Raw genomic sequence first — 22,175 nt, forward strand, 5'->3', positions numbered from 1 at the left:
CTACTCGCTGTGGGAACTTTGGCAAGGTCCTTAATATCTCTGAATTTCGATGTCTTCATCTGTAGAATGATAATAAAAGCAGTATCTTGGAAAGCTGTTGCAAGAATCAAATGAATTCACATTGTAAAATATACTTAGTCACAAAGTAGATGCTCAATAAATTAGTTAATTGTAGTATTCTTAATAATAATGTATTTTTAATGCTTCCCATTTGTGGTAACAAAATGTACTTATTGATGTGTCTCAATTCATTGAATTAAAAAGCACAAAACTTTTCTTTGAGCCACTGGCATCTCACCCTCAAAGCCATATTGCTATATTGAACTTCCCTATTCTTCTCCATAGTAGGTCCCTTTGTTAGGTTTTGACCAGATCCTCCATGGCTCGGTTTGGAGGCTTTCTTTTAACTTGAGGCTCAATCTTATTAATTTTTTTTTTAATTTTAATTCCAATGTAGTTAACATACTGTGTTATATTAGTTTCAGGTGTTCAGTATAGTGACTCAACACTTCCATACGTCACCTGGTGCTCATCCCAGCAAGTGGCCTTTTTTTTTCCCCCATCACCTATCCTCCCCAAACTCCCCGCTGATTCCATTTGTTCTCTATAGTTAAGAGTCTCTTTTTGGTTTGAATCTTTTTTTTTTCCTTTTAATTGTCTCTTGAATTCCAGTTCTGTTTATTGTAAAACCATAATCATGCACTTGCGGATGTCCTTTGCAGACTGTCCCCGTCTGTGGCTATGGCAGCATGGAGGAAGATGGTAGTCTCTGCTTTTAAGATTTTATTTATTTATTTGATAGAGAACACAAGTAGGCAGAGAGGCAGGCAGAGAGAGAGAGAAGCAGGCTCTGCACTGAGCAGAGAACCTGATGCGGGGCTCGATCCCAGGACCCTGGGATCATGACCTGGGTTGAAGGCAGAGGCTTTAACCTGCTGAGCCACCCAGGCACCCCGGTAGTCTCTGCTTTTAACCTCAGTTGTCCTCCTCCCTCTTCTCCTAAGTGTGAGGGCATGGCAGCCTAGATGAGGAACCAGTCTTCTCCTTGGCCAGCCCCAGTGACTGACTATTCTGTCTTGTCTCACTCTCTGAGTATGATAAGGTTGGTGAGAGAGATGGGCTGGAACCAAGTTACTCACTGATGAAGGACTCTATTTTGAGTGGCGTCTCTAGGCATTTGTAGTCTTTGAAAAATTTAGCCACATTCCCAGGTGGATTACAAGTCTGTGGCATCTTTCCTAGCTTCCTAAACCATGGAGGTGGCCAGATGATGCTAGAACCTGATCTAACTACCAGCTAGTCTCATGCTCAGCTTGGCACAGTCGGGTGGAATCTACCCTCCTTCCCTCTTGAAGGCACAGAATTTGAAGAGGTGTTGTTATGACTCTTCCAAATGGCAATCCCCCTTGTATCATCTCTTTAATCTTGCTTAGAGAACACGGGGACTGTTGAGCAGGTCACTGACTAAGCAGTCCCTTAACTGGAAATCACGTATAGCGTCCTTTCGGTCAGGCACTTTCCTAAATTAGGAGTTAATCTCATGGCATTCTACCCCCTTAGGAATAAGTTCTTTCCACCATCCATTCTTTACACTGAGGTCAAAACACTATCTTCTCAGTCATCTTACCCTCACCGTGGGTGACAGTGTTGGTTGGTAGTAGAAGGACGGCTGTTAGCCAGTATCATTCTCTGGATCTCTGAAGAGATGACTGAAAGTAGTAGTGGTAACTGTGAGCTTACCTTGTAGAATACTGCTCACATTGTCCTCAGCCTTGGTCCTTAATTAATTTCAAGGTATCAGGAAAAATACCTTTGAGCATTTTATTTAACAGATAGGTGGAATAATGATAAAAATGATAGGTGTAAAAGTACCTTATTACATTTGGTGACTAAGTCAGAGAAAAACAATGCTCCTGGCTTCCATAAACTTTTATTTTAATGGAATAAAATCTACAGGAATCTGTGTCATATGCTGAATATATAATTGCTTCATCCTATGGAATTCTACTCTCTAAAGTCACTATGAATGAGTCCATTTGCTTGGAATGGTAAAGGTGGAAATGAAATACAGGGGAAGAAACATGTTTATGGAGTATCTGTTCCAGAACTGATGTCTGTTGTCTTTGGTAATAATAATCTGTGATTATTATTCAATAAACTTTAAGACAAATGCAGAAGCATATGTTTCCAAGGTATGTGTTACTTTTCCTTTTTTAATTGAATATAATCCAAATCATGAAACATTAAGAAGACTTATAAGTAGCTGAAGATATTTCTGTTAAACTTGAATTGAGAGGAAGCCCAGCTTGGTTAAATGAGCTCCACAGAAGCAACGGTCAAATCAGTGTATTTGTGAATCTCTTGGTTAATGTATTTTATGTATGTCCCAAAAATGAGCCGAGCCAAACCTGTGTTTTCCATCTTCCTGCAGACGGCAGCCGGTGAGCCCACCTCCACCACCACGACCGATTTCCCCACCACATACCTACGGCTACATTTCAGGACCTCTTGTCTCAGATATGGATACGGATGCGCCAGAAGAGGAAGAAGATGAAGCAGACATGGAAGTCGCCAAGATGCAGACCAGACGGCTTTTGTTACGTGGCCTTGAGCAGACCCCTGCCTCCAGTGTGGGGGACCTTGAGAGCTCTGTCACTGGGTCCATGATCAATGGCTGGGGCTCAGCCTCAGAGGAGGACAACATTTCCAGTGGACGCTCCAGCGTGAGTTCTTCCGATGGCTCCTTCTTCACCGATGCCGATTTTGCCCAGGCAGTGGCAGCAGCCGCGGAGTATGCTGGTCTGAAAGTGGCACGTCGTCAAATGCAGGATGCTTCTGGTAAGTTCTGGGCTTGTCACCAAGCTGGAAAAGAAGACTCGATGGGTCCATGTCAGTTGATGATAATTGCCTAGGATCTGTGTCCAATGTGAAATGTAGCTATTCTTACTGTCTTTTATTTGCTGCCTGAGGAAACCCAAGATCCAATCATATGACACAGCTTGGTTATTCCGTTTATCTGGACAAGGCTTTTTAAATCTTTGAGCTTATTTTAATTTAATAAATCCTATATAATGTGAGGTAAGCTTCCTGGGAAGTCCTTGTTTTTACGGAAGTCATAGCGGATATGTGTACAATTTCTTTAGGTGTGCCTCTAGTCAGATGAGGTTTGTGTTACAGTTTTTCTGAGGTGTAGAAAGTAACCAAAATAAAATTCATTGTGATAAGTCTCTTTCTATTTAATTAGAAATTCTCTAGGAGAAATAAATATCAGGGGGACACTCAACCATTGGAAAATGGGCTATTTCTCCTTAGCCCCATTCTCTTCATGTTCTCTCCATGAGAATATTAATTTAATTGGTAAGATGGAAGGATGTGTGTGATATGCATACATTCTCAAGCATAGATGTTTCATATTTAAAGCAAACATTTTTAATCTAGCAATTCGGAGAGCAGTTATTCCAACTGCTTATATATATATTTTTTCCATTTTCTGTTTTCATTGCCAGTACCCTGTTTATAATAATCATCTATCTGTTCTTATGTTTGAACTCATTTTTATTGATTACCTATTCCCAACCTTGTTTGGAGAATAAATAGTATGAAAAAGGAAATAACTTAAATTAAAGTCAAAGATTTATCACATGACATTTATTTCTGTAGGCTGGAATATATACATAGTATACATTCATATACACATTGTGTATATAAAAACATAAAATGGTCAAGTAAAATACTGTGGCCAGCAAGGCATAGGTTTCTGAGAAATAAAAGACTATCACAACACATCAATAATTTACTATCTTAATTTGTTGTTTTATTTTTCTTAGTTTAGGAACTATCTCATTGGTAATTCTCCCTATTCTTTTCAGGCACTGGATTGGTCATTATTTTTTATCATTTGTAGAATGTATTCTGAGAAAATAAGACTGTTTCTATGTGTTTTTTATCAAGAGCGTGTTATAGGAAAGAAGAAGTTTAGTACTCCTCAACCTATTATTGTAAAATATGTATTTATTTCGGCCACACCAATATTTTATGAAATTCAACCAAATTCCTTTTTTCCCCTCAGTCCCTACTGAATGTAATAAAATAACTACCCAAAACTACCTTTCTCAATAAATAACATGTAACTGTGTACATACATAGCTTTTATTTCTACTTATTTTTTAATCTTAAAAAAAATAAAGTGAAATTAAGCATTTCAAACTACTGCCTCAGATTACATTAAAGGTGTGCTTCAGTTCATTAAATCAACAAAACATAGAAATAATGTTAAAAATTCATCTGTAAACGACTAGATGCCTCAGGGTCTCCGCACAGTAGATGGCTTAACACAATAGAATGAGTAATGTGCTCAGTCTCGGGCCTAATCCTCTCTTTTCATGGATATGTAACTTTAATTGTAACAGTCTCCATCATAGCTAGGAGAGTTTGGTTTAATATTTTACTGCATTGTAATTTAGTGGCACTTCGGTTTTCGTTGGGCTCATAATTATAGTGAACTAAACATGCATTGGCCTCTGCCTCTTAAAATGTTTTTCTCAAGAAAGGGTGTGCTGATCATATGCCTTGATGTTAATATGAATGAATAATCCAATCAAATTGCTTCTCACTTGGCTGCGTTAATGAATATTGTTTAATATGAGTCAGTTAACATTTTTACGTATGTTGATTCCACTGTATGTGGCTTCTCCTGTCTCTAGCCAAAAGATGTGCTGTGTAGGTCTATTTGAAGTTTCTTACAGTACAGCAAAAAGTTCCAGCTCTGTGTGTCTGGAATTTCTAAAAAGCAGAATAATGAAAGTCAAGTAGGGCCAAGATTTCCTTTGCTGTGATGGAATAAATATTTTGTGCCATCGTGGAATCACATCTCTGTAAGACAGACAGAAAATGGGGGAGGCTCTGAGATGCACTGTGTCTAATTCAGTTATCACTTGTACCTGCAAATATTGTCCCTCCAAAATGAAAAAACCAAAACCGACTCTGCTACTACCAAGAAATATAGAAGTTTCTGGAGGGGTCGCTTTATCCAGAAGCAACAGGTAAATATCTAGTGAAAGAAAAGGCATCTAAGTAACTTTGGACAGGTCTAAATATGTGAACTAGCCTTAATTTCAGGCCTCCCGAAGAGGATATATCTCTGAATGTGTTGATATTAGGTGTCTGCCTTCAAAGAATCACATAAAAATATATTTAATTAACATAAGGGATGTGTCTAGTACTGCTCACTCTTAGAACATGAATTTCTTAAGGACTTTGGTGATTCCCTTGAGAAAATAATGTGCATTGAATATACTGTGCAAAAATCTAATTGATATTTTTGTTTACTAATAACACTTTAGTGAAGTTAGTTGCAAAAGTAGTTGGGATGTTTGGGTGCCCGGGTGGCTCAGTCAGTTGCGTATCTGCCTTCAGGTCAAGTCATGATCTCATGGTCCTGAGATCGAGTTCCACATGCGGCTCCTAGCTCATCCGGGAGCCTGCTTCTCCCTCTGCCTGCTGCTCCCCCTGCTTGTGCTCTCTTTCTCTCTGTGTCAAATAAATAAAATAAAATTTTTTAAAAAAGTAACCAGGATGGTTTTCTTTAATAAGTGGTGTCAAGAACTTTAATGGAATTAAAGTACTACGGTTAAAAAAAAAAAAAAGCTGGAAAAATTTTTCAGTGTGCCCCTCCCCCCAGTGGATGGGTTAGGCAGAATGACAAAAATCCTAGTATTGGCTGGAATAGTTTATTTAAAGCTATTTTTAGGAAATTAGGGATGCTTCTAGTCCAAATATTTCCTTTTTCTTATTTAATGTTATAATTAAAATACATAGATGAATTTGGCTCTGATTTATTATTATTTTTTTTTTACTCAGGCCGCCGACATTTTCATGCATCCCAGTGCCCTCGACCCACAAGTCCTGTTTCTACAGACAGCAACATGAGTGCCGCCGTAATGCAGAAGGCCAGACCCGCCAAGAAGCAAAAACACCAGCCAGGACATCTGCGCAGAGAAGCCTACACAGATGGTAAGTCCATTGAAACACATGAAAACATCTATGAATCTCACTTGTTTACCCTGGCTCTCTAGGACTAGAAAATGCGTCCACTGGCATTAGGAATTACATTAAAAATTCATTAACAGTAAGCCTCCTATAACTTAATAGCAGTGATCAACTTTCATATCTTGTCAAGCATCTTTGGTCCTTCTAATAAGAGGGTTCTTTAAGAAGCTAAGATCAGTGCACATTTTTATTAACTTTAAAAGGTTATTTTGGGGGCACCTGGGTGGCTCAGTGGGTTAAAGCCTCTGCCCCTCCCAGGGTCCTGGGATGAGCCCCGCATCGGGCTCTCTGTTCAGTGGCGAGCCTGCTTCTTCCTCTCTCTCTCTGCCTGCCTCTCTGCCTACTTGTGATCTCTGTCTGTCAAATAAATAAAAATAAAATCTTTAAAAAAAAAAAAGGTTATTTTGTTATTGCGAACAGACATCATTGTAGTTGAAGTAATGACAGAGAATTAACTTTCCTCACATTCCCTGAGAAATCGTCCAAACCATCCTGGGTTTTGGCTTCCTTTTGGAATTTTGCATTCGAATAGAAGACAATAAACTCATCTGAATATTAATTCTAACTCTGGGGGTATTAGCATTATTTTGTGCACCAAAAGGCAGATCGAATCATCTTCCTTCATGCCTTCACACGGTATCGACGCTCACTGAGAAGGTAGCGCTTTGTATTCTCAAGGGAGCCCGGAGAATAATGCAAACGTGTAATGTTGTCTAGAGAAAGCCTTTAATGAAAGTGCCTCAGGTGGCCCAGCATTTATTAAACCGCCACCTTCTCGTTTTATAAACAACCCCAAGGGCTTTGTTGGAAATTCACATAAGATAAATTCTCCCAGAACTCACCCCTCTTGTCAAGTTTGCTAAATTTGCTAACGGGGTAGGAGAAGACGGGTGTCACCGACCACTGTCCCCCCCCCACCTCCTGGTCCTCTCCGTCCACAATCTGATTAGGACTTTCATTACCAGTCAGCAATTTTTCAAAAAGGGCATCATTTGCCATTATCATATGAAAGCCTAATATTATAGATCCTTATCCAAGGTTACAAGGAGGGTTTTCTGAGGCACTTCTCCCTGTGATTCCTGCCACTTGACAGAAAAATTTAATACAAAGCTCCCAGCATGATGAGCACAAGTAATTTTGCAATGAGTGGCTGTCCATGCTATTATCTGTACTTTATTCAGAGTATTTTCTCTCACTCGCATCTATCTGATATTAGACTACATTAAATACTGGCATGACACAGCGCACCTGGGCCTCCTGGCTTCTGCCCAGGACTCTTTTGTCAGTGAAACTGAGCTGTCAGAATATTATCTGATTTTGAAGGGTTATTACAGTGGCTTTGTGCATGTTTGCCTCTGTGAAGGGACAAACACTAGGTGTAAATCCCCAAACTCTATCGGCAGTTTTACATTTATGGGACCCCTGTAATGGCATTTTACAAGTTTTATGGCTGTCCTATCAGTTTTTATTATCTGAAAGAGTGCTGCTCACTGAAAGATGGGTCAAACAACAAACCTGGATGTAAGAACATCTAGGTTGGATATAGAAGGGAGAAAATCTGGCCTAAAGCTTTGTGTAGCCCTTTCCAGCTCTTATATATACTTGTTTTGAGGGACTTCTAGCATTGAGGGGTGCTTTTTCAAAATGCTTTAAATAATGTACACATGCCAAGTTAAAGGAGATGGTATCACGGTTATAAATTGCTCTATGCTTGAAAATGGTGACCTCTATTTATTGTCATGTTCTGCAGTCCTTTTCTCAATGTTTTTAACAATTAAATATAAACTCTCACTAATCCCTGCAGGGTAACCATGAAACAGAAAGATGAAACACCGAGGTTGTTTCTTTAACGTTAATTTTAGAAATACCGAAGAAATGTATTCAAATTGGTAAAGCCAAAAAGTTAACTTGAAATATTATTTGGATTTTTCATTGTTTATTTCACAAAAGGGATTATGCAGAGTTATCATAGGATAGAAAGTAATGTGGAAGCCACTAATTATTTTCTTGAAGTCATAAAAATAGACAAAATGGAAATATGACTCAAGTTATTTTTAAAACTTTAGCTCTAACTTCCTTTCAGCACTTTGATAACCATCTGTCTTTTAGTCATGTTTATTGTACTAAAAAGCCTTGAGTTTAATTCTGGACATTTTCTGAGTTGATAAAGAAAAAATACCAAAATATGTGTTATTTTATGCATATCCGGCAAATGCATATTGATGAAGTAAAATCAAGTAAATGCAAATACTTCTTCATGCAGCAAGTAAGAGAAATGCACACTCTTGATAGCAGTGGTTATGACATGAGAATACTGGATCATTTTCTTAGAAATCATTTTCTCAAAACACTACATTGCATTTTTTTTTTAAAGTCATAGGCCATTTCATGAAGAAACTCAGTAGCAGACACAATTTACAGTTTATTAAGAAAGAGAAAGAAGAGAAGAGAAGAAAGAATTTGAAGAGCTTCCAACTGTTAAAATGTGAATTAAGCATAGTAGTAAGACAAGGAGTGCTTTTTTCTTAATTTTTGATTTTTTTTTAAAGATTTTATTTATTTATTTGACAGAGATCACAAGTAGGCAGAGAGGCAGGCAGAGAGAGAGGAGGAAGCAGACTCCCTGGTAAGAAGAGAGCCTGATGTGGGGCTCCATCCCAGGACCCTGAGATCATGACCTGAGCCAAAGGCAGAGGCTTTAACCGCTGAGCCACCGAGGCACCTCAGATTTTTTTTTTTAAGATTTTATTTATTTATTTGACAGAGGGAGAGAGATCCCAAGTACGCAGAGAGGCAGACTGGGGGGAGGCAGGGAAGCAGGCTCCCTGCTGAGCAGAGAGCCTGATGTGGGGCTCAATCCCAGGACGCTGGGATCATGACCTGAGCTGAAGGCAGAGGCTTAACCCACTGAGCCACCCAGGTGCCCCCTTAATTTTTGATTTTAATGATTAAATTGTTAACTACAGTGGATGAGTTCGATTATTGATAGACTTCCTTTGCTAACTAATTTCAGAATATATCAGTCTTGTGTTTGTAGTATCTTTACTTCGTAAATTTTGTTCGACTTCTGTAGTTGTGTCATAGATCTTTTGTAAACAGTATAAAGAAGGCTAAAGAGTGGTCATGTCTGACCCAATGAAGAGTAGTTGTGGTGATTCTTGTGAGTCCAAACTATATTCATTTTTTATAATCATTTCTATATTTTCATAATACAGCGCTACAGACTAGGTGGCTTAAATGACAGAAATTTATCTTCTCATGGAAGCTGGAGGCTAGAATCCCAAGATCAAGGTGTTGGCAGGGTTGGTTCCTTCTGAGGCCTCTCTCCTTGGCTTGTAGATGGCGGTAGTCTCCTTGTGTATTCACTCTGTCTTTCTTCCATCTCTGTGTGTGTCCTAATCACCTCTTCACAGAAGGAAACCCAGTAGATTGGATTAAGGCCCATCCCAAGGACTCACTTTACCTTAATTACCTCTTTAAACCCTATACGTGGGGCGCCTGGTGGGTTAAAGCCTCTGCCTTCCACTCAGGTCAAGATCTCAAGGTCCTGGGATCGAGCCCCACATCGGGCTCTCTGTTCAACAAGGAGCCTGCTTCCCCCTCTTTCTACCTGCCTCTCTGCCTACTTGTGATCTCTGTCTGTCAAATAAATGAATAAAATCTTGAAGAAAAAAAAAAAAACAACCAACAACCCTATAACTAAATACCATGTCATTCTGAGGTACAGGGGGTTAGGACTTTAACATCTGAATTTTGAGGGAACAGAGTTCCTGTAGCCCTGTGAACCGTACCTTACTCTGTGGGTAAATCGTAGGCCTCAGAGAGACCCAGGGAGTACAGTGCGCAGCGGAGTCCTGTGACAGGAAGAATCTGTTTATTTATCTCATATTTGTCGCTTACATGTTGAACCCAGACGAAGGGTAGGATTAAAATACATGAATATTTATTAGTCAGAGTCTTAGCGAGTTAAAGCCAAGCGTAAGTGCATTTGTAGGACCTTCTAATAGATTCTCCCCACCCCCTCTTTTCAACCCTTTCGATGCATTTACATACTTGATTTAAAAACCAAATCTACATTATTTCTCCAGCCCTACTTTTCATAAATTATAAATTCACCAGCCTCTCTGGAATGATGTTATTTTGACTTGATTTATCATTAATTACAAGGTCTTGGGACTTCGAGCAGCCAAGTGAATAGAGTGCTGGATCTCCATAGTGAGTTAGTGCGGCAGAACTGTCTGCATGTCTGTGCTCTGACATTTTACTTTATATACATTATACCAGTATTTGGAAAGCATGGTATAAAGAATGACGTTTATAGGATTATACAAAGTGTCTCTACATATATGTATGTAAAACAGGTCCATGATCTTATTTGTTGAATCCAATTTGAGCTATTGTTGGTATGTTCAGGGCGAAAGTACTATTTATCACCTTGTGAAATACAGAATTGTTCATGCTATAATAATCCTTGCTTTGACTCAGTAATTATTTTATAATACCTAAAAATTTTTATTTGGTAACCTGTTTGTATGGGAAATAAAACCTACAAGTATTTGCCTCTCATTATCAACTAGATATAGAAGCAATTACATTTAGGAAGTTAGAACTCTTAAAATTGCTCCTGGTTTCTCTTCTCACTTTCTACCTGGGTTATAGAGCATCAGGAAATAGATTTTGTCTCGAGAGTCACATATTCCCGAGATTTTGTGCGCTCTTATAATAGTGGTAATCATCAGCTTTGGTAATCTGATGAACCCAGACATTTTATGATTTGTTGATAGTGGCAGTTACTTTCTGCCTGCTTGATAATCTGTGTTTGCAATTTGGGGGTGAGGTCTATGGCAAGGAGATAGTGTGGAAATGAGCCTGCGGGCACTCACTCCATCTGCTGCCAGAGACGTTCTGAATTAGGTTTTTCTCCTTTCATTGCAAGTCCCAGGCTCAGTCTGAACTTAGAACTGTTCTGCCTTGGGTCACTTGGCTTTATGCCACTTAGTATAGTCTGGTTTTTAACTCTCTCTTTTTGGTTATTTTTAATAAACAAGTAGCAGATGAGGAAGGACTCTCAACTCTCATGATACTACCCTTTTTTTTTAAGTATTTTTTTTAATCCATTGAAGTAGTAAAGAGGAAAACCAGGCACAACGACAATGGTAATATATGTTGTAAGGCAAAAAAAAATTAGATTTTGTAAAATGAGGAGAAAATTAATGCCATTCTCTGTACTCTAGCCAGCCTTTTGGGTAATGTTTAGAGGCTATTTATATGAAACTAGAACATGATGAGCCATGAGAATGGACAACAAAAATATGTAAGTAAAATTTGGACCAATTTTAATAATGGAGTCCTAAGTATAGCTCTCCACATATGAAAATTACCATTTTGAAGTCGTAGCTGAAAAAACCGTGCTGGTAATTCCCAAATCTTGGTATCTCTGTACTTGGCCTCTCTTGAAAGTCAGATTTTATGTACAAAAACCTATTAGACATCTCTATCTAGGTACTTCAAAGGTGCCTCCTATTTACTTTTCTAAAATTGTGCTCCTACTCCCCCTCTATAGGCCATCCATCTCTTCCTCATCCCTCCTTCCTTAACTTCAGTGAAGTTTCTCTCATCCACCTAGTCAACTATAGCAAAATTCTTTTTTTAATTTAATTTTATTTTTTCAGTGTTCCAAGATTCATTGTTTATGCACCACACCCAGCGCCCCTATAACAAAAGTTTTAAAAGTCATCTTAGAATCTTTCCTTTCTTTTCTTTCCTGTATTCCACTGATCATTAAATAATACTGATTTTTCTTCCTTATTTATTAAATATGTCTCACCTGAACAGCCACCAATACAGTTCCATCCCCTATCATCTGAGGTATAACAATAACCTCTCGCCCTCCTGGATTCAAGCCTTTCCTTTTAATTCATCCTCCATAGTAAAGGCAAAAACCTAAAACTAAAATCTCTTCATATTCTTCTACTAAGTTACCAACTACCATTAGGATATCTATTTCTGCTTCCTAGAATGTACATAGCAGCCAAGGGTAGCACCCCTTAAAAAAATAAATTTTTTGATTATCAAGTTATTGAACTTTTACCTACTTTTATCCTTAAGTATGTCTGTAAGAAGTTGAATTATATATAATGTCTAGTTATATGTATATATGTATGTGATATATATGCATTAACATATATATGTAATATATAATGGAAGATAGATAGGTGACATTCACTTATATCTATACCAGAGATTATCTGGTTTGAAACCTCTGTGTGCAGATACAGAGTGCAGAGACCCCATCAATGGATGGTAGATTGTAAACACAAAATAGAATGAAATAGTATAAAGGACACTGAGCCAGAAATTAGGAATCTAAGGGCATTGGTCCTTGTTCTGATCATACCAAGACTTGAGACCAAAAAATAGCTGAAAGTCTATGTGTTTGAGTTTCCCTTCTTATAGAACAAGAAGGGATTTAGGCTAGATTAAAGGGTGGCAAACAGGTCTCAACTCAAGTGCCAACCTCAATCAGTTTGAAGTGGTTGCCTGGAGAACAGCGGTATGCATCTGGGACCAGCAACATGATGCTGAAATCAATTAAGAAAGTCTGTCATGATTGGGGGAGAGGAAGTGATAGCACACGTGCCCATATTATCTATCCCAAGAGTAGATAATCTTTAAGTCTTTAAGTCCCAGCTCTATGATTGAATATTTTTCTGCCGTATGACAATGAGAATACATTGAAATTGTTGATCTTCTTGTTCCTTGGTTGTCTTCAATTGTTCCAGTTCATTTATGATACCTTATCTCACAACTGAATGTGACTCCAATGCTAATACTAATATTTAGCAATGTTATAAGCGGCAGACTTCTATAGTATTTTCAATATTTCTTTCTAGATCTTCCACCTCCTCCAGTGCCACCACCTGCTATAAAGTCACCCACTGTCCAATCCAAGGCACAGCTGGAGGTGCGACCTGTAATGGTGCCAAAACTCCCTTCTATAGAACCAAGAACAGACAGATCGTCAGATAGAAAAGTGGGCAGTTACAAGGGGCGAGAAGTCTTGGATGGAAGACAAGTTGCTGATATGAGAACCAATCCAGGTGATATCAGAGAAGCACAGGACCAGCAAAATGATGGGAAAGGACGAGCGAACAAGGCCACAAAACGAGACCTTCCACCAGCAAAGACTCACCTCATCCAAGGTACTGATTTATTCAAACAGCAAATAAATACAGATTGAACATATGTTTGCAAGTTGCACTGTTAGGTTCTCTTAGGCCATAGGAAAAGGGATAAGATTTAGAATTTGACTCTCTAATGGAGAAGACAAGCAGGTACTCAAATAGTTTTAATATAATTAAATTAAATAAATAACATTATAGAAGAGTCCCTTGGACAGGTGCCGGTTGAGTTGGGTTTTAAAGGAAAGCATGATTCTAACAGGTTAAACTGAAAAAGTGATAGCAGGTAAAGACAGTTGTTGGAAAAAAAAAAAAAAACATGTGAGTGTAAAAGCAAATGTTTGGCGAATATTGATTTCTAGTTCCGCCAGACACAAATAGGGGAAGGTAAAACTAGAAAGGTGGTTGGGCCAGATTGGGAAGACTAGGAATATGATCTAGAGTGTGGGATTTATCAGATAAGCAGCGGTGAGCCAGTAAAGAATTTTGAACAAGAAATGACAGAATCAGATTTTGAGAAAAATAACTGGCAGCCCTCTATAGTGAAGGAAGAGATCTCAGACTTGGGTAGATGAAGGTATCAGATCATTGTAAAATATCTAGGTATAAACTATGAAAACACTGAATTCAAATAGTTCTGTAGAAAATGGAGAGAACAGCCTACAATGACATTTTGGTGATAGAAGCAGTGGTGACTAATTGAAAGTAAAAAAAATAGAATGAAATTATGGAGTAAAGGGGAAGTTACTCAAATGTTCATTAGATGGTCCTGCTGGCCAGTGGAACCTAATTGTACTAACCAATGTAGGAAGAAAAATAAAACAAAACAAAACAGAAAAGAGTCTAAGGGAAAAAAATTTTACTTTTGAATGGATTAAGGTGCTGATAAGAGCACAGATACGGAGAAAATCAGTAAGACTTTAGAGAGCTAAGTTTAAAGATCAGGAGAAAGGTTGTGAGTAGAGAGTGGGTTTTAGAAACAGCAACACAATTGTATGAATTACAGAGGCTAAATTTTCAGCATGATACACTTGTTATTGTGGAGCAATCAATTCGCTGGGAGCAAAGCAAAGCAAAGCAAAACCCTAATTTATAGCCATTTCTATTGGGTAGTTACTTCCAAGATGACTGGCTTCAAGCTGCTAATATGAAGTCACTTGTGCACTCCTCTTCTGAGAACATGTGAGCCCATCCCAACACACCAATAATCAGCCGTGATTATATTCAAAGGTTAGGCCCAAGAATGACTTTCTACAATGGAAGTTGAGATGGATCTACCAAGAGGTATAAAATAATCAAGATCTCCAAGCCAGAGAAAATAATATCCTAGAAAGAATGGAGAAGGAAATTTTAAGAAGGAAGTCTAAAATGCCACCCAGAAGTAAAAACTGGGTGTCAACAGGAGGAGGGGGCTGGGGGGAAGAACACATGAGGATTTTGCAATAGGCTATTTGTGGGTGTCATTTAAAAGAATTGTTTTTAGTATTGTAGTCAGAATAGAAGCCAGACTGTAGGGGGTTGTAAAGTAAATGGAAATTGTGGAAGGGAGGTGATGAACTCTTTCCAGAAGGTTGGGAAGAAGAGAGATTGGAAAGAGTTTGCCAGAAAGACAGAATTTGTGGGAATACTTTAAGATGGGATTATCAGAGACGAAGGAGAAGAAACCATTTAGGAGAAAGAAATACAGAAAAGGGGAGGATGATGAAAGAGTCTGAAATGAGTATTATGGAAAGGAATCTAGAAGCCTTTGGGGATACTTCAATAGGCTCGTTTGAAAAACTGAGCCTACTTTTTATCAGTTAAGCAAAAGGTGATCTGGCTCTGAACTTTTAACCCATACTGTACTCCCAGTAGTGATTTATAAATACAATGTCATGACATAAATGATGAAGTTTATATGTGGCCGAAAAGTGTAGACCAATTTGCTGCTACAAGTAAGCTTTCTCTAAAGCATTGGGATTCTTCAGGAGAAGATTTTACAAACCTGGAAAGATCTTGGTGTATGCAGGATTAGAACAAAGTGATGAAATTATTTTACCAATCTTTAGAGATTTAATGAGTTGTCCTTTGTGTTATAAAAATATTTCTAGGGCGCCTGGGTGGTTCAGTGGGTTGAGCCTCTGCCTTTGGCTCAGGTCACCATCTCAGGGTCCTAGGATCAAGTCCTGTATCGGGCTCTCTGCTCAGCAGGGAGCCTGCTTCCCCCTCTCTCTCTGCCTTCCTCTCTGCCTACTTGTGATCTCCCTCTGTGTTTCAAATAAATAAATAAAATCTAATATATATATATATATATATATATATATATATATTTCTAACTAAAGAACTATTACTGGAACAATTAATCTAGAAACAAAAAAACTTATTTCATGGAAAACACTGAGATACACTGACCAGATTATTATTTCATAGGTCTTACTTTCCCAAATTCTTATTTGAACCATAACCCTGTGTATATGTGTCATTAAATGATCATTTCTATGCATTGCTATAATTTTCACCTTCATAATTCAGTTGACATTATTTAAAATGAAGGAGGAACCTTGATTTACATGTTTAATGAATGGTCATTTTTAATTAAAGAGAGTGGTCTTCTAGACATGAATGACTGATCTTTTTGCTGACATTTACCTCAATTAGTTCAATTTATTTCTACATATATCAAACATCCACAGTGTTGTAAAGCGTTATACTGGTCCTGAGATTTATGTGTAAACATGAACCTTGACCTCATGAAGCTTATAGTCAAAGACAGAGATAAGTATATCTGTATGTTTATAGACATACTCACATTTGGTGTAATGTTTATGATACTATACTTGAGAGTCCAAAGAAGGGACAGTTAGCTCAGTCTTTTGGGGTATGTAAGGTAAAGAAAGACTTCTCGACCTTTCCTGGTAGAAATGACACATAACCTGAGTGTTCAGGACGGGTGAGATTTAACTTGGGTAAGAAAAGTGGATAGATTGTTCTGCCAGAGAAACTCAGCATGAAAATCTCTGAAGTGCATTGAGAAGATTATAAGAAATCCAGTGTTCCTAGATAGTAAAGGTGGTCAAAGGGGAAGCTCTTAAGGTAGACATGAGCATAAGTCATAGAGTGCCTATAGTTCCTGTAAGAAAGCAGCTGAGTGATTAGGGTTTAGAAAGGAATGATTCAAGGCAAGGATCTATTAGTAGATATTTACCATGCTGGGACAAGAGATGTGGAGAATACAAACCAGACTCTAGGATCGGAGATGAGTGTGTGGAATATTCAAAACTTAACATTTTTTAGTGTTATAAATCAGGCTCACCTGTATATATTTGAATGCATGGAAAAAGTACACTTAAGGCATACTGGAAGGTGGTTGGAAGGGAGGGAAGACTCTAAAATAATTTCAGTTTTCTTTATTTGTTGTCCTAAGAATTAGTATTGTCATTAACTATGAGGGAATACAGAGAGGAAAGAAAAGAGTGGACCCGATGAAGTCAATGTTGGACATATTGAGTTTGAGGGATACTTAGGAGAAAATGTTCACCATAGATCAGGAGTTGTAAATACAAATTAATGATTTATCATAGTAAAATATTAATTAAATCTACACATTCACTCACTCAAAACTATCAATATGTCAAGTTGAGAGTATATCAAAACATGAAACACAAAATACATGTGTCCATGATGGGTATAATCTAGAAAAGTTTACAGTCTGTGAGAATGGATGAAATTTCCCTAGGTGAGTGGGGAAAATAATGTATGTATACAGTAGGCTACGTGTTGAAACCTGCAATATGTAAGATGCACTGCATTAAGAGCCCACAGGAGACTGGCCAGGAAGGGAGGAGAACTAGAAGCTGGGAATGACTATTCCCAGTTGAACAGTTTAACTTGATGATGGTTTCCTGATGAAGGGCAGTGACAAGTCCAGAGACATAAGGGCTGAAACATGATTAGCAGTATCAAAGTCAACAGTGAATTTTCTCTTTTGTTGTAGTAACATGGGCATGGACAGATTTCCATGGGATTCGGAGTAAATGGGAGTTTTGTCTACCAGTACTGAGCCTAATTGCTTTAAGAAGCTTTGCTGAACTGTAAGGACAGGAAGAAGGTATTTCTTCATGTAGAGCACAGGCTTAAGGGGAACTTTTGAGCAAGAGAGAGATTTTATATTGTAGTCTGACAAAAACTAAAGTCAATGGAGAGAAAAAGATTGATGAAGGTCACAGGATTCCCAGTGCTGTGAAGCAAGGGTGAAAAACAGTGGTCTTCATGGATTGGGAGACCCCAGCAAGTCCGAATCTTACTGGAAGTTGTGTTGAGTAGAATGGAAGGAGAAAGGTGCCATCAAGGTGTCCAAAGGATAGAGCGGACAGGCTTTGAAGTGAAGTAAGCACTCATCAGTATAAGCAGCACCAAATTAAAAGCAGTATGGAGATAGAAATGTAAGAGATGGCATTTAATTAGAATGGCTTTGTGTTTTAACCTAGCAATGATGGCAGGCTTCTGAGAGTCAGAGCTTCACAGTGTAAATATGATATTGAAATGGAGGTTGACATCTTAGTGTCTGGAAAGTGAACCTGGGCTTGGTTCTGTTTCTGTGGTTTGAGCAAACTGGACTTTGTTTCTGTCAATGCCTTGAAATAACCCTTCATAGTTTGCATAGGGATTTCACGATCCCCTCTGTTTTTACGTCTACACTGGGAGCACCTCTGGGTATAGATACTATTAACGCTTTTTTAGAAAAGTGAACACTAAAGCCTAAAATAATCGGAGAGCACATAATGAAGGATAGAACTGGAAGCTAAGTCTGACTCCAGGTTTGGTTTTCCTCTTCTAATGACGTTGGTCTTAAGTGAGTTTGAGGTGGACAAGAGCTTGTGAGTGAAATCAACTTGAATGCCAGCCAGTACCAGGAAAGACAATGAGGCTTGTTCTTTTATTTTTCTGGACGCTGCTGCCTTTTTAATTATTGTTATAAAATGTCCTCATTTATTCCTCAATAACACTGATGCTTCTTCATTCAGAATGACAGATATAAATTATGTTACATTATGCCTTGAAACAGTACAGTGGTGTTCATATACACTTATTATATTTCATTACACAGAGGATATTCTACCTTACTGTAGACCTACTTTTCCAACATCAAATAATCCCAGAGATCCGAGTTCTTCAAGCTCAATGTCATCAAGAGGATCAGGAAGCAGACAAAGAGAACAAGCAAATATAGGTCGGAGAAATATTGCAGAAATGCAAGTTCTTGGAGGATATGAAAGAGGAGAAGATAATAATGAAGAATTAGAGGTATCTATAACTATTTTCCAAGTTTCTCAGTATTATACGGGTTGTTACATCAGCCTCAAAGTCAGGAATATTTATCAGTCTACAGAAATGTTACTGTTTTGCCTCAAACCCTAATGTTGGTGATGCCAAAGACTGAAATTCTTTGAATTTAATGATTTCCTTGAAATGTATTCCAAAGTTGTAAATGGGGATAATAATTTCTTTTTAGATCTAGAGGGCATATTCTTCTGCAGATCTTCAGATAAGAGATTTATATGGCAAACATGTTGTTAGGAAACAAGAACTATTTACCCAGATAATATATTGCATAGTATTATATTATAGTAGGTTATAAAAACCAGTAAGGTGACAGTTATGAGGATTTGAATGAGGGTGCTTAGCCTATGTTATCATTGGCCTCCCTAGTAATCACTATGGTTAATCTAACTAATTTGACCAATTATCTTCCACCTTCTTTCTTCTGAAAATGATCCTTGACCTGATCAGTCAACCTGATCCTTGACTCTAACCTTCCCAGATAGAGGAGAACCCTTTTTGAGTCAAATATATACTCCTTTCTTAGAATTCATAGATAGCAATACAAGATGTAATTGACAGTACATTATATCATATTACAAAATCACCTTCTACTTTTAAGACAGTGTTTTTCCCATTTAATTAAAAACAAAAACAGTTGAGTGCAAATTTCTCTTCTTACAAATATATTTAATCCCAAGAAGATTGTTAAATGAACATTAAACTGAACTTTTAAAAATAGAAGATGAAACATTTTAAGGAATGATGTCTAATTGAATTTTCTGTAATACCCAAAGCATTTTCATTTTGACATTAGGAATAAGAAGACTTTCTTCCTACAATTGTTATGAGAAGTTATTTTATAAGTTCTTTTGTTTATTTGGGGTGTGTGTGTGTATGTGGTTTGTTGTTATGTTTGTTTGTTTTTGTTAAGGAAGAGAAATTTTCTGGAGGACAAAAAGTCATCATACAGAACTCTAATACTTAAAACCTATAAAATCTGAACTACAATGTTGAGTTGGGGCTGGACATTCCACTGCTCCTCTGTCTCCAACACCACATGCCCCAATACCCAGACATAGCACAGAACTCACTCACAGAGAATTATTGGATTTTCTATCAAAACCAACTAACAACAAATGAATGAGTTGCCATGAGTGCTTTCTAACATATGCCGGGGAATGAACGAAGAAATACCAACTGTAAGGTTGAAAACATATAAATCAACAAACTCTAAAACTGTTCTCTAAAATTTATTTTCAAAGTTAACAAACACTTTTCTCTTACAGGAAACTGAAAGCTGAAGACAACCAGAGAGGCTTGTGAGATCTAATGTGAAAATTATCACTCAAGACGCCTCATGTCTGATGACACATGACGCCAGATAAAATGTTCAGTGCAATCAGAGTGTAAAAATTGTCATTTTTTATTCCTCTTATTGGAATACCATTTTTAAAAATTTTATTGGAGTTTTATTGTTGTTGCTTGATCCTTATCCCTAATGAAGAACTTCCCTATTCCCCTCGCTGTTGGAACAAACCATGACACCTTCCTTCCAGCAAGGGACGTATTTGACTTCTTGCTCCAGCCATCAGCCAGCAAGAGAGAATGACACAGTTCTTTTGCATTTTGCCCCCGAGATATGGCATTGCACTGCTTAGATACAAGCCAATTTTCAGCAAAGTATTGATCAAAGATACAAAATTGATTAATCAACCTCATGCCAAGGGCTCTCAAGACATAATCTTTCTATAACCAACTGCTAAGGCAAACGAAAACATACTTCATTTTAACATGATTTTTCAAATCAGTCTTTCATACCACCCTCTGCTGGGAGAAAATAAAATGTAACAAAAGCAGAAAAACCACAAATCAATTTGAATGGGGTAGAAACATTGTAAATAGATGCTCTTTGCAATCCCTGGTGGTACTTTATTTTGTCTTCATTTCGATCATTAAAGTATATTCTTGGAAGTATACTTCTGGAGAAGTAGGGGTAAGCCAGTTGGATCTCTGGTTGTCTAGTCATTGTCATAAGTAAGCCTAGCAAAAAACCTTGTTCTATTTTTCAATCAAATGCAATTATAAATGCATATTACAAACAAATGGATGTTTTTAATGACCAATTGAATAAGGACATCCCTATCTTAACTGGCCTAAATTTCTTCTGGTAGTGTCAGTTCGACTTTCAGAAGTGCCACTTAAGGAAGTTTGATTTTTGTTTTTGTAATGCACTGTTTTTAATCTTTTTTTTTTTTTTTTTTTTTTTTTGGTTTTAAAAGCACAATCACTAAACTTTATTTGTAAACCATTGTAACTATTAACCTTTTTTGTCTTATTGAAAAAAAATGTTGAGAAGCGTTTTTAACCTGTTTTGTTCATGCTCTATGTTTGTATTTGGAATATTTGAATGATGACAGATGGTGAAGTAACGTGCGTACTTTATTGTTGGCCATTCACCCAATGGTTCTTACTTTTCCTGAACTTAAAGAAAAAAAAGGTTTAAGTTTGTTGTGGCCAATTAGAAACTTATAAGATTTTCTTATAAACTCAAAGAGAGGCATTGCTTGCTTTGAGTTGCCAAATGATGCCCTCTGACTGTAGATTTTTATGATCCTTTTTTTTTTGTCGTTATATGAATTTCATTGACTTGATAATTGGTGCTATTTGAGGGAAAAAATGTACACTTATTCATACGTGGGTATCAGGCCTGACCCCACTGGAAACAAAGCCAAACAAAACTGAACCACAAAAAAAAAAAAAAAAAAGCTGGTGTTCACCAAAAACTAAATGTGTTCACTTAGATAATTTGAAAGTTGCATAGAAAGGGTGTGCAGTACTAAGGGAACAATCCATGTGATTAATGTTTTCATTATGTTCATGTAAGAAACCTCTTATTTTTAGCCATAATTTTGCATACTGAAAACCAATAATCAGAAAAGTAATTTTGTCACATTATTTATTAAAAATGTTCTCAAATACATCATTCTTTCTTGTGTTGATTTCTTTTGTTTTTTTCATTGTGTGATCAGATTTATTCCATTTAATCACAAAGTTGTGCTGTCTTAACATTTCACCACTATATTATCAGATGAGTGAAAATTCTGAACAACCAGGCTTTACTTATGATGAAAAATTCTCATTTTACTCCATGGAAATTAAAGATATCAGATCAATCAAAACCTAGAAGGTATTTGATCATAGAATACCATTTTAATATTAAGGAAGCACTAAAATGTTTATCTTTGTGTATCTGAATTTCAGGTAACCTATTTCTGACATACTTAGGATTCAGGTATATACATCTAATTTGTAAAGTTTGGACCACTTATGTTCCATCAAAAAGAAAATTATATTACCCAAAATATTGGTTAGTAACTATCTGCTTTCTTGTTTACAAATTCATGTGAAATTTTAACAGTTCTATACTTATGATATAGTGGCTTGAACATTGTTGTTTATTTTATTAAGGTTAACATATTCAAGTATTAACTTTGGTTGGACGAGATGAGCAGTAGAATCTAGTGAAGGGTTTTTTCCTATGATATATATATATGTGTGTATATATCATAATATATAGGACTATATATATATATATGCATATATATATATAGTTAAATTTTTGTGTTGATCACAATTTGAAAAACT

General features: G+C 37.2%; 1 protein-coding gene across 9 annotated transcripts in view; it reads left to right on the forward strand.

Annotated features, from left to right (window-relative positions):
• Positions 1–21,295, forward strand: part of ROBO1 (roundabout guidance receptor 1) — a 1,179,537-nt gene extending 1,158,242 nt beyond the window's left edge. For all 9 annotated transcript variants that reach the window (XM_032352245.1, XM_032352293.1, XM_032352267.1 and 6 more), the window contains 5 exons: positions 2,432–2,838; positions 5,860–6,012; positions 12,942–13,250; positions 18,316–18,512; positions 19,817–21,295. In XM_032352245.1, coding sequence (XP_032208136.1) covers positions 2,432–2,838; positions 5,860–6,012; positions 12,942–13,250; positions 18,316–18,512; positions 19,817–19,831 — 1,081 coding nt within the window. In that variant the 3' untranslated portion in view covers positions 19,832–21,295. The remainder of the gene's footprint in view (positions 1–2,431; positions 2,839–5,859; positions 6,013–12,941; positions 13,251–18,315; positions 18,513–19,816) is intronic.
• The last annotated feature ends 880 nt before the right edge of the window (positions 21,296–22,175 follow it).

The sequence above is a fragment of the Mustela erminea genome, chromosome 1 (genome assembly GCF_009829155.1).
Source record: "Mustela erminea isolate mMusErm1 chromosome 1, mMusErm1.Pri, whole genome shotgun sequence".
In the NCBI taxonomy this organism is placed as follows: domain Eukaryota; kingdom Metazoa; phylum Chordata; class Mammalia; order Carnivora; family Mustelidae; genus Mustela; species Mustela erminea.